Source organism: Rutilus rutilus (genome assembly GCF_951802725.1).
Source record: "Rutilus rutilus genome assembly, chromosome: 9".
NCBI lineage: Eukaryota > Metazoa > Chordata > Actinopteri > Cypriniformes > Leuciscidae > Rutilus > Rutilus rutilus.
Genome location: NC_140223.1, coordinates 286,307 through 300,000, shown reverse-complemented (window position 1 = coordinate 300,000; position 13,694 = coordinate 286,307). Strand labels below are relative to the sequence as shown.

The window sequence follows — 13,694 nt, the reverse complement described above, 5'->3', positions numbered from 1 at the left end:
TGGTTTGCGAATTTCCGACAGTTTTATGGACAACCTTCGACTCCTTCCTGAGATCGCCAGATCACCCGAGGCTATGCACTCTGCCCGGCCGGGCGGAAGTGCTCGCAGGCGCCGGCGAGATCGTAAACAAAGGCGGGGGAAGCGCGGAGGACTAAGAGCTAAGCTAAAGCTAACACCACACCGGCTCTCTTTACCCAGCATTTTCCTTGCCAATGTACGGTCGCTGTTGAACAAAATGGAGGAGATTCGACTCAACATCACATACAGCAAGAGACTTTTGAACTGTAATGTTCTAATTTTCACGGAAACATGGTTAAACAGCGGAATACCGGACAACGCTATTGAGCTAGCGGGACGCCATACATTCCGGGCGGATAGAACATTAGATGGCTCCGGTAAGACCAGAGGTGGTGGATTGTGCATTTACATTAACAAAGCTTGGTGCACAAACTCTGCTATTGTTGGGAGACATTGTTCAGCTAACCTTGAGTTTCTCATGGTTAAATGTAGACCGTTTTATCTACCGCGGGAGTTCACTTCCACTATTATAACTGCAGCCTATATTCCCCCGGATGCTGATGCCAAGTTTGCTATGAAAGAACTTCACGCAGCCATCAGTAAACAACAGACCGTTCACCCGGAAGCTGCGTTTATTGTTGCGGGTGATTTTAATCATTCAAACTTAAAGTCAGTGCTACCGAAATTTCACCAGCATGTTTCCTGTCACACCAGAGGAAACAAAACCTTAGACCATGTTTACACAAACATGGCTGAAGCTTACGTCGCGACACCCCTCCCCCACTTGGGACAGTCAGATCACCTTTCTTTGTTCCTCACCCCCAAATATGCACCTCTGATCAATCGCGTGAAGCCATCAGTGAAGACCATCAAGGTGTGGCCTGCGGGGGCAGATTTCTCACTCCAGGAAAGGTTTCTACACACAGACTGGAGTATGTTTGCTTCTCAAGCCACCAGTGGCTCTCACACGGACATTGACTGCTACACCTCCTCTGTACTGGATTATATTAATACCACCATTGACAGTGTTACAACCCAGAAGCAGATCACCACATACCCAAATCAGAAGCCATGGATGAACAGGGAAGTGCGACTCCTATTGAAGACACGCAATACTGCCTTCAGATCAGGAGATGCACAAGCCTATAGCACATCCAGAGCAAATCTGAAAAGGGGCATCAAAGAGGCCAAGCACTGCTACAAGCTTAAGATAGAGGGACACTTTTCCAACGCTGACCCTCGGCGCATGTGGCAGGGCATTCAGGCCATCAGTGACTACAAACCCTCTCACTCCACCCCCGCAGCCACTGATGTCAACTTCCTGAACGAGCTAAATGACTTTTATGCTCGCTTTGAAAGAGACAACAGAGAAACTGCCACCAAGCTCAAATCCTCAGCTGACCACCCACCGATCACACTCTCCTCCACAGATGTCTGCAATGCACTGAGCAGGATCAGCGCGCACAAGGCTGCAGGACCAGACAACATCCCTGGACGCGTACTCAGGGCATGTGCGGAGCAGCTCGCTGGGGTTTTTACAGACATTTTCAACCTGTCTCTTGCCCAAGCAGCTGTACCAACATGCTTTAAATGCACTTCCATTGTGCCAGTGCCAAAACACTCCAGCCCGAAGTGCCTTAATGACTACCGCCCTGTAGCACTCACACCCATCGTAATGAAGTGCTTTGAGCGGCTGGTCCTGGCACACCTAAAAGACTCTCTACCATCCACATTGGACTCACACCAGTTTGCCTACCGTAGCAATAGGAGCACAGAGGATGCAGTCTCCATGGCACTGCACTCTGTGCTCACACATCTGGACAATAAGAACACTTATGCACGCATGCTGTTTGTTGACTTCAGCTCAGCATTCAACACTGTCATCCCAACTAAGTTAATAGCCAAACTTGGAGACCTGGGCTTCAACACCTCCATGTGCAACTGGATATTGGACTTCTTGACCAACAGACCCCAGAATGTTCGATCAGGCTCCAACTGCTCCACATCCATCACACTCAACACTGGTGTACCACAGGGCTGTGTGCTAAGCCCGTTTCTCTACTCCCTCTTCACCTCCGACTGCAAGCCTGTGTACGGATCTAATTCCATCGTCAAGTTTGCGGACGACACTACGGTGATTGGTCTCATCAGCAACAACGATGAGACTGCTTATAGGGAGGAGATCAAGCACCTGGCCACATGGTGCACCGAAAATAACCAGCTCCTCAACACCACCAAAACGAAGGAGCTCATCGTGGACTTCAGGAAAGTGTCAAGAGGCACACACGACACCATCCACATCAATGGAATGGCTGTTGAGCGTGTCTCCAGTTTCAAGTTCCTGGGGATCCACATCTCGGCGGACATGACCTGGACAACCAACACCTCCAGCCTGGTCAAGAAGGCTCACCAGCGCCTTTTCTTCCTGAGGACACTGAGGAAGAATCAGCTTTCCTCCACTATCCTGGTGAACTTCTATCGCTGTGCAATAGAAAGCATCCTGACCAACTGTGCTACAGTGTGGTATGGGAGCTGTTCTGTTGCAGAGCGCAAGGCACTGCAGCGGGTGGTGAAAACCGCCCAGCGCATCACTGGGACTCCACTACCTGCCATCGAGCACATCCAGAGGAAACGCTGTCTGCATCGAGCTCGCAGCATCCTTAAGGACTCCTCTCACCCAGCCCACAGACTGTTTTCTCTCCTGCCTTCCGGCAGGCGTTTCAGGTGCCTCCGGACCAGGACCAGCAGACTAAAGAACAGTTTTTTCCCCAGAGCTGTCTCTTTATTAAACTCTAACCCTCATTGATCCCACTCCCCTCATATACTGATTGACTCGGCTCTCCCTCCTCACACCTGCCTCCATTTTGTTATTTGCAATACTATAATGTTCATTTGCACTGCTGACTGTTATTACAGTAACAACTGTTTACTATGCATCTTGCACTACTACCTTGACTGGAATATGCTCAATTTGCACTGCCGACTGTTTATTACAGTACCGACTGTTTATATATACATTGCAATATCGTACCTTAACTGTAATATGCAATTACTTTCCACTGCACTTTCACTCGGATAGCTTCTGTCCAAACTTTATTTGCACTACTTTAAATCCATTGTTATACTGCTCATTAGCCTAACTTATACATATATCTATTTGTTAAATTCTGTTTATAGTAATAGCCATCTGTATATTATGCTCACATTCTGTTTATAGTAACAGCCATCTGTATATATATTCATAGTACATATCTATCTGTAAAATTCTGTTTATAGTAACAGCCATCTGTATATTATATTCATAGTACATATCTATCTGTAAAATTCTGTTTATAGTAATAGCCATCTGTATATTATATTCAGTACATATCTATCTGTAAGCATTCTGTTTATAGTAACAGCCATCTGTATATTATATTCAGTACATATCTATCTGTAAGCATTCTGTTTATAGTAATAGCCATCTGTATATTATATTCAGTACATATCTATCTGTAAGCATTCTGTTTATAGTAATAGCCATCTGTATATTATATTCAGTACATATCTATCTGTAAGCATTCTGTTTATAGTAACAGCCATCTGTATATTATATTCAGTACATATCTATCTGTAAGCATTCTGTTTATAGTAACAGCCATCTGTATATTATATTCAGTACATATCTATCTGTAAGCATTCTGTTTATAGTAATAGCCATCTGTATATTATTATATTCAGTACATATCTAGCTGTAAACTCTGTTCACAGTAATAGTTATCTGTATATTATATTCATAGGACAATCTATCTGTAAATTTTTGTTTATAATAGTATTCAACTCTATATTTATTCAGTACATATCCATGTTCTGCACTTATGGAACCACTGTATATCCTGCACTTGCTGCTATTGCACTTCTGGTTAGACCTAAACTGCATTTCGTTGCCTTGTACCTGTACTTGTGTAATGACAATAAAGTTGAATCTAATCTAATCTAATCTAATCTATAATAATAATATTTATAATTTATATTTTTCTGACACTTTGAGCTGATCATGTTTTGCTAAAGTGTTTCTTCTTTAATTGCTAATGCTCTTTTTACACACAGACTGAACACAATGAAGCATTGCTTGGTGATTGGTTGAGCTAAACTGGTATTATCTAATTGTGTAGTTAAATTTAACAGCTGACAGATATTCAACATAATTCATGTGTGAGACAGTCTAACAGAAGGACGGACAAAACCAGTCAAATATCAACTGAGTTCTGCTCATATTTCATTACCGTTTTCTAAACTATAGTGAATAAACTGTGATAATGAGGTTTGACTGTAAATGTTTATTCAGTAAACTTGCTTTACAGTGTTTCGTTCAGTTCAACGTTCCTTCAGCCGAACTTCACACTGTAAAAAATAATCCTGTGAAAAACGGTAACTACTGTTCGCTGCGGTTGTGTGTGTGTGTGTGTCGGGGATGTGTGTGTTCTGATGATAGTGTGTGTTTCTGCAGGCGTGTGTGTGTCGGGGATGTGTGTGTTCTGATGATAGTGTGTGTTTCTGCAGGTGTGTGTGTGTTGGGGATGTGTGTGTTCTGATGATAGTGTGTGTTTCTGCAGGCGTGTGTGTTCTGATGATAGTGTGTGTTTCTGCAGGCGTGTGTGTGTCGGGGATGTGTGTGTTACTTCACACTCATTTCAGGTCCCCCAAAAAATGATCAGAATCTTTCCTAACGATCCGCTAGCTGCCCGCCCCATAAGCAGGCCAGTCTCTGTGGGCAGCCAGTCACAGACAGGGGGAGGGTGTTGTGAGGTTTTGTGCTCGTGTACGGCTGCACGCGAAGTCGGAGCTGAAGAAGAAGCTGGCTCAAAACCTCACAACGGTACGTTGGTACGTTTCTGGGAGCGCACTGCACAGGGGCCACAGTGCTGTCCAGCTCAAAGTGTAGGTCGCCAGGCAGAGAGTCAATGGGGACGTTGAAGACCCCATGGTACGTGCTGATTAAGCTCTCTTTAGTCAGCATGCTCAACTTGATGTGCTCTACACTATTCAGCTCCTCTGGAATAGTGAAGCGTATCAGACCGAGATCCTTGCATGTGGAACCCGAACCCTCTGGCCGGATTTCACGATTTCAAAGTCAAGTTTGTGTCTCTTGCCTCTAATGACGCACTGAGTGCTGAACAGGCCCATTGAGTTCATCCAAGCACTGTTGTAAAGATTCAGTCTGGTGAGACTAGGCTGAGTCCTGGGTGATAGTCTCATTTTGTCCTTGATGCTCATCACGTTGCAGGTTGCTCCAGAGTCGAGCTGGCATCTCTGGGGCCTGTTCTGCAGTGGGAGGTTGACAAACCACTTCTTACCCTGTGTGATCACTGCTCCTATGCTCATTGCTAAACAAAGTACTGGTCTTTCCTTATAAATTTTGATACAGAATTTTATTTTATTTTGTCACGTCGGGGTAGGTACGCAAAACGAATTTTCCCGACAACGCTTTATCTGTAGAGTGGTAAAGGGATCCTCCATAGGGAGAGACTAGTTGGCACTTCAGCACTGCGTTGACATCGGGTCCAGGCGAAGGTCCTTCATCAGATCTGGAAACGGCCTGGATCCGGCAGGCTGCGGGAAAACCTGGGATAAACAAAGACACTAAAATTAGCGTAGATGCCATTCTTCTCATGATGTAACAAATACATCAGGAGTTATGGGAAGTGTTCCCGGATCCGGCTGACCTAATCTATGCAGCATAACATTGAATTATAGAAGTCTATAATGTATTATGTGAATGCTAGGTCAAAGAGATGTGTCTTTAATCTGGCTTTGAACTGACAGAGTGTGTCTGCTTCCCGGACAATGATAGGAAGACTGTTCCAGAGTTTTGGTGCTAAATAGGAAAAGGATCTACCGCCAGCAGTCGATTTAGATATTCTAGGTATTATCAACTGGCCGGAATTTTGAGATCGCAATAGACGTGAAGGAGTATAATGCGTTAAGAGCTCGCTCAAGTACTGCGGAGCTAAACCATTTAGTGCTTTGTAAGTAATCAGCAATATTTTAAAGTTTATGCGATGTTTAATAGGGAGCCAGTGCAGTGTTGACAGAACCGGGCTAAAATGGTCATACTTCCTGGTTCTGGTAAGAACTCGAGCTGCTGCGTTTTGAACCAGCTGTAGTTTGTTTATTAAGCGTGCAGGGCAACCACCCAGTAGAGCATTACAATAATCTAGCCTTGAGGTCATGAACGCATGGACTAATTGTTCCGCATTTGTCAATGAGAGCATATGACGTAATTTAGATATATTTTTAAGAAGGAAAAATGCGGTTTTACAGATACTAGACACGTGACTTTCAAATGAAAGATTGGTATCAAAGAGCACACACACACACACACACACACACACACACACACACACACACACACACACACCCAGGTTCCTAACCGACGACGAAGACTTAACAGAGCAGCCATCAAGTGTTAGACAGTATTCTAGGTTATTACGTGAGGAAGTTTTTTGTCCAATAATTAGAAACTCTGTTTTTTCAGAATTTAGAAGTAGGAAATTACGAGTCATCCAATTTTTTATATCCGCTATGCATTCTGTTAATTTAGTGAATTGGTAAGTTTCGTTAGGTTTTGAAGAAATATAGAGCTGAGTATCGTCGGCATAACAGTGGAAGCTAATTCCATGTTTCCTAATGATATCTCCTAATGGTAGCATGTACAGAGTGAACAGCAGCGGTCCTAGTACTTAGCCTTGTGGTACGCCATACTGAACTTGTGATCGATGAGACATCTCTTCATTTACTGCTACAAACTGATAACGGTCAGATAAGTATGATTTAAACCATGCTAGTGCTATTCCACTAATGCCAACATAAGGTTCGAGTCTATTTAAAAGAACGTTGTGGTCAATGGTGTCAAACGCAGCACTAAGATCGAGTAACACTAATAGAGAGACACAACCACGATCGGATGATAAGAGCAAATCATTTGTGACTCTAATGAGAGCTGTCTCAGTACTATGGTACGGTCTAAATCCGGACTGGAAATCCTCGCAGATATCATTTCTTTCAAGAAATAGTCTTCAAGTGCTTCCAGTATGGCTTTTATGTCTTTCTGCTGGTCTTGTGTGAGACCCAGATTGTGCTTGTATAAGTGTCGGCACTCACTGCCCATTAGCCGTCTCAATGTTGCCGCTTGCACGTCCACTTCTTTCTCACATAATCCGGTCGCCAGCAAATAATCGTCAAACTCTGCTTGAAAACTTGCCCAATTGCTGCTCGGGTCACCAGACATCTTCATCGGCTCCGGTGGCGGAATGGACGACGCCATATTACAGTCACAATGTTATGGCTAACGTTAGCTGGTTTGCCACAAACTTAACTTTCCAGTAAATAAACCAAACGCGATGGGCTACATAAGCTCACTTTTGGGTCCTAATCTATCTGACACCATGTTGCAAGTTGGTGAATAAGGACGCTACACAAACGGTGGGTTAAGATCCGTGTATTGCTATATTGCAGAACTCACTAGCACAAAACTGCTGACTTCCTGTTACATGTTAACATACCCAGTTTTCCCACAAGGTGGAGCTGCTGCCAGCAGTACAACAGGATACCCCGTAACAACGGTGTCGTCTTAGCGGCCCCTAATTTAATAACAAATGATCGTAGCGATGGAAGCGAATCAATCAAAACTAACTTTAGCTGGAAAATAACTTTATTAAAGAACCGCTATAAAGCCAAAACAATCTCTGTTACCTTAAACTATACGCGTATCTCTGTAAAGCTGCTTTGAAACAATCTACACTGTTAAAAGCTCTATATAAATGAAGATGACTTGACTTGTTTCTGCAGGTGTGTGTGTGTCGGGGATGTGTGTGTTCTGATAATAGTGTGTGTTTCTGCAGGTGTGTGTGTGTTGGGGATGTGTGTGTTCTGATAATAGTGTGTGTTTCTGCAGGTGTGTGTGTGTTGGGGATGTGTGTGTTCTGATAATAGTGTGTGTTTCTGCAGGTGTGTGTGTGTTGGGGATGTGTGTGTTCTGATAATAGTGTGTGTTTCTGCAGGCGTGTGTGTGTTCTGATGATAGTGTGTGTTTCTGCAGGTGTGTGTGTAACGGGTATTTGTGTGTTCTGATGATAGTGTGTGTTTCTGCAGGCGTGTGTGTGTTCTGATGATAGTGTGTGTTTCCGCAGGCGTGTGTGTGTCAGGGATGCGTGTGTTCTGATAATAGTGTGTGTTTCTGCAGGCGTGTGTGTGTTCTGATGATAGTGTGTGTTTCTGCAGGTGTGTGTGTGTCGGGGATGTGTGTGTTCTGATGATAGTGTGTGTTTCTGCAGGTGTGTGTGTGTGTCTGGGATGTGTGTGTTCTGATGATAGTGTGTGTTTCTGCAGGTGTGTGTGTGTTCTAATGAGAGTGTGTGTTTCTGCAGGTGTGTGTGTGTCAGGGATGTGTGTGTTCTGATGATAGTGTGTGTTCTGATGATAATGTGTGTTTCTGCAGGTGTGTGTGTGTCGGGGATGCGTGTGTTCACGGCTGGGGAAGTGAAGGCTGTTAACGGGACAGACGTGCGTCTCAAATGCTCCTTCCAGAGTTCGTCTGCGATCCGAGTGTCGAGTGTCACGGTATCCTGGAGCTTCAGGCCGATCGGTCCCGGACATGAGGAGACGGTGAGGCGCGCTGGACCACACGCATGTGTGTGTGTGTGTGTGTCCACTAGTCTCTCCCCTGTGAAGGCCTCCTTCCCTTCACCTCTGCACAGATTAAACCTTATCAGAATGATTCCAGTTCGCATGGATACATGGAAGTGACTAAAAATGCTGTATTACGAGGCCAGATAAGTAATATTAGAGGTCAATTTGTAAAGAAAGACTACACGCCTGCGCACATATATATATTCAAACGCAAATATCTATAGACTAAACACGTAATACGCATGTGTGCCGTCAGCGTTTCACAGATTCACATTTTTGTACGGAGATTTTTTTCAAAACTTGCAGCTTGGATCCTGTTTTAAGGGTTGTGTTCTCGAGCCCTAAACACTGCTGTCGTTCTGTTTTTTGTTAGAACGGTGTGTGTTAGCGGCCCCTAAGTTAATAACTAATGAGCTTTGCAATGGAAGTGAATCAATCAAACTAACTTTATCTGGACAATAACTTTATTCTAGAGCTGCTGTAAAGCCTAAACAATCTCTGTTACTGTAATCTCCTATTATCACTGTAAAGCTGCTGTGAAACAATGTGTATTGTTAAACGTGCTGTATAAATGGTGGTGACTTGAGGTGACTTTGTGTTTCTCACTGTCTCTCGGATCAGGTGTTTTATTACCATGAGAAGCCCTATGCTCCGCTGGAGGGCCGCTTCAGGAAGAAGGTGGAGTGGGCCGGAGACGTCAGCGGACGCGACGCTTCTGTAGTACTGCGGAAAGTGCCGTTTAGTTTCAACGGGACGTTCAGCTGTCAGGTGAAAAACCCGCCAGACGTGCACGGGAACGTTGGTGAGGTGCGTCTACGAGTCGTCACTACAGGTGAGCATTAGCTTTCCTTCTGTCTGTAGCTACGTCTACAAGTGGAGCTCACTGCAGAGCCACATGACATCCAGCTCCACCTTTCTGGACGTCATGGGTTGAGCTTGAACTAGTCCTGCTCCTCCTCTCTGGACGTCATGGGTTGAGCTCGAACTAGTCCGGCTCCTCCTCTCTGGATGTCATGGGTTGAGCTTGAAGTAGTCCTGCTCCTCCTCTCTGGACGTCATGGGTTTAACTTGAACTAGTCCAGCTTCACCTCTCTGGACGTCATGGGTTGAGCTCGAACTAGTCCAGCTCCTCCTCTCTGGATGTCATGGGTTGAGCTTGAACTAGTCCAGCTCCACCTCTCTGGATGTCATGGGTTGAGCTTGAACTAGTCCAGCTCCACCTCTCTGGATGTCATGGGTTGAGCTTGAACTAGTCCGGCTCCACCTCTCTGGACGTCATAGGTTGAGCTCAAACTAGTCCAGCTCCTCCTCTCTGGATGTCATGGGTTGAGCTTGAACTAGTCCAGCTCCACCTCTCTGGATGTCATGGGTTGAGCTTGAACTAGTCCAGCTCCTCCTCTCTGGATGTCATGGGTTGAGCTTGAACTAGTCTGGCTCCTCCTCTCTGGATGTCATGGGTTGAGCTTGAACTAGTCCGGCTCCTCCTCTCTGGATGTCATGGGTTGAGCTTGAACTAGTCCGGCTCCTCCTCTCTGGATGTCATGGGTTGAGCTTGAACTAGTCCGGCTCCTCCTCTCTGGATGTCATGGGTTGAGCTTGAACTAGTCCAGCTCCACCTCTCTGGATGTCATGGGTTGAGCTTGAACTAGTCCGGCTCCTCCTCTCTGGATGTCATGGGTTGAGCTTGAACTAGTCCGGCTCCTCCTCTCTGGATGTCATGGGTTGAGCTTGAAGTAGTCCGGCTCCTCCTCTCTGGATGTCATGGGTTGAGCTTGAACTAGTCCAGCTCCACCTCTCTGGATGTCATGGGTTGAGCTTGAACTAGTCCGGCTTCTCCTCTCTGGATGTCATGGGTTGAGCTTGAACTAGTCCGGCTCCTCCTCTCTGGATGTCATGGGTTGAGCTTGAACTAGTCCGGCTCCTCCTCTCTGGATGTCATGGGTTGAGCTTGAACTAGTCCGGCTCCTCCTCTCTGGATGTCATGGGTTGAGCTTGAACTAGTCCAGCTCCTCCTCTCTGGACATCATGGGTTGAGCTCAGACTAGTCCGAGTCATTTGGCTCTGCAGTGAGCACCACTCATGCTCTCCATACACACTCCCTCAGCTAACATTAATATGTTCTAAAAATGTATGGCTTACATTCCCATTAAGTTATGAAATGTTATTTCTGAATGTTCTCTAAACGTTCAAAACGTTCATGTTTTAAAAACCTTTCTTTGTTAAGGGAACATTCTATTGTATAATTCTGCAAACATCATGGGAATGTAAATGTAGAATGTTCTCCGACTCTGAATGTTCTGAAACAAGTAGGAAGAACTTTTAGACGAAAATTCAACTAAAACATTTCATGAATGATGTATAAATAAGATTTTTGTGCTAACATTTTGAGAACATTATTAAACACCAGATGAAGGTGTTTAATAATAACTTTGAACTAATGTTCTATTATTGTTACTGGAAGAGTGTTTGTTCATTATTTTGAGAGAACCTTGTCAGAATGTTAGCTAAACTTCTGAGAACGTTCCCTATTAGCTGAGTAGCATTTTTAAGTGTTTTCCAAAAGTTTATCGTCCACACTGAAATGTCGATAAATGCTCAAATCATATTACTGCGCAATATGTGTGTCTTCAAAAAGACATTATCGCAGGACAAAACCATCTCAGTGTGAGGGAAGGACAATCGTAGAGGGACATGTGTTTTCAAATGTTTTAATGTTTTAATCAAGCGGCAACCTCCCTATCTCTCTTGAATCCAGCACGGAAGTGACTTAAACTGCAGTTCATCGACTGGCCACTAGAGACAGGCTGCAGAAGAGAGTCAATCCCATAAACCCCCATGTTAAAATGCCCAACTTTACAGCAGAAAAAAATGTGTTTACAGCCTAGTACTAAAAGTGGTTTTGGTCTATATATTTAATTTTGCTGTTTATGACGACTGTGAGTGGGGTGAATTTTTTAATAACTCATCCATTTAAATTCTATTATGCCTTAAAGTTCTGCATAATTAAGGGTGTGGCCACTTGATTGACAGGTGGATTGCCGCTGATGTCACTGCTAGCCGCTTGTCTGCTGTCTGTTAGCGTCACCTCAGCTAATCCGCCTCGCTGCACATTTTTGTTTATCCGGGAGTGACGCTGCCAAGATGGCGACGGCCGGCTCCGCCCACTTTGGGCTTCAGAAACGCTCTTCAGAAACACTACGAGTGACGTCACGGGACACTACATCCATATTTTTATACAGTCTATGTTTTTAATGTGTTTTAATGTAGACTCGGCCTGAGACTTTGTGTTTGCAGGTGCGAGTCGTTCGTTCACATGATCTCCGTGTCGTTTCAGCCTCGCTCTCTGAGATTGTGATTCTCTGTGTGGCCACTGGAGGCGCTGTTCTGTTGGTTCTCCTGGTGGTGATGATGGTTGTGTCTGTGCGTCGCTGTCTCAGACGGAGGAACCCGGAGCAGAACCACAACATCCTCAGACAAGAGCAGAAGGTCCTGACGGGCTGGTGAGATCCGGAGGGAACGCCGTTCGCTCGGAGAGAACGGATGAGATTTGCTTCTCAAATCATTTCACATCACATACTCACACACAAAGACTGCCAGCAAACGCACCAGCAACTAGTAATCAAACAGGTTCATGTGGTTTCACTCAGACATCCTGATTTCTCAGTGATTGACAGTTTTCTGGAGTTGGGTGCCTTCATCTGTAACTCTTTAGCAGTGTTGGGGAAAGTTACTTTGAAAAGTAATGTGTTACAATATTGCGTTACTCCCTTAAAAAGTAACGAATCGCATTACTTAGTTACTTTTTTAGAAAAGTAATGTGTTACAATATTGCGTTACTCCCTTAAAAAGTAACTAATTGCGTAACTTAGTTACATTTTTTTAGAAAAGTAATGCGTTACGTTTGCATTACTTTTTTCACCTGGGCTGGGCTTGTTTTTTATTATTATAGGATTATTATTTCACTTTTGGTGTGAAAGGGTCTTTACATTTGCCAAAAAATATAATTTTTTGGCAAATGTAAAGACCCTTTCACACCAAAAGTGAAATAATAATCCTCAGGCTGAAGGAAATGCAAATTTACTCCTGTACAGTAGAGTACAGTAGAGGTAGAGTACATTAGAGTAAATTAGAGTACAGTAGAGTAGTGTACAGTAGAGTAGAGTACAGTAGAGGTAGAGTACATTAGAGTAAATTAGAGTACAGTAGAGTAGTGTACAGTAGAGTACAGTAGTGTACAGTAGAGTACAGTAGAGTAGAGTACAGTAGAGTAGAGTACAGTAGAGTAGAGTACAGTACAGTAGTGTACAGTAGAGTAGAGTACAGTAGAGTACAGTAGAGTAGAGTAGTGTACAGTAGAGTAGAGTACAGTAGAGTAGAGTAAAGTACAGTAGTGTACAGTAGAGTAGAGTACAGTAGAGTAGTGTACAGTAGAGTAGAATACAGTAGTGTACAGTACAGTAGAGTACAGTAGAGGGTGCCGGTCAAACAAACCTTTCAGCTGCTGCTGTTCTGGATAACAGAAGAATAGGATGCAGGAGAAGAAAGTTTAACACTTACTGTACTGATAATTTTTTAAAATAAAATCTATACTCATTTCTGCTTATGGTTTCACTGAATCATCGAAGGTCAGAAGCAAGTACACTGGTCAATAAAGTGAGATTAAATGCATAAAAATGTATGTTAACATATTTAGTTATTGGAGGTTTGCATAGTATTCTGGTTCTGCATTTCACTGATTATATTCATTTTGAGGAATATTGAATCTTTTTTTGTGCAAGTGAGAAGAGTAAATGCTCATATTTAGTCTAGAAATACAATAACCATCATGTTTACACACACACACACACACACACACACACACACACACACACACACACAAAACGCCTCTGCACTTATGATTTGTCTGAACATGTGGACAGGAGAGCTGTCAGTCTATAAATATGAAAACAGAAAAAGTAACTCAGATACTTGAAAAAAGTAATCTGATTACATAACTCAAGTTACTT

General features: G+C 43.9%; 1 protein-coding gene across 3 annotated transcripts in view; it reads left to right on the top strand.

The window, feature by feature from the left end:
* Window positions 1-13,283, top strand: part of LOC311297695 (myelin protein zero-like protein 2) — a 15,651-nt gene extending 2,368 nt beyond the window's left edge. Inside the window, exons 2-5 of one of the 3 annotated variants that reach the window (XR_014628866.1) lie at window positions 8,498-8,664; window positions 9,310-9,520; window positions 12,023-12,794; window positions 12,861-13,283. Coding sequence is in view for 1 of the 3 variants with exons in the window: in XM_084420102.1 (XP_084276228.1) it covers window positions 8,498-8,664; window positions 9,310-9,520; window positions 12,023-12,192 (548 nt within the window). In the remaining 2 variants the exon portion in view is untranslated. Of the gene's footprint in view, window positions 1-8,497; window positions 8,665-9,309; window positions 9,521-12,022 lie in introns of all 3 variants that reach the window. The other 2 variants (XR_014628867.1, XM_084420102.1) reach the window with 2 other exon arrangements.
* Window positions 13,284-13,694: the final 411 nt, after the last annotated feature.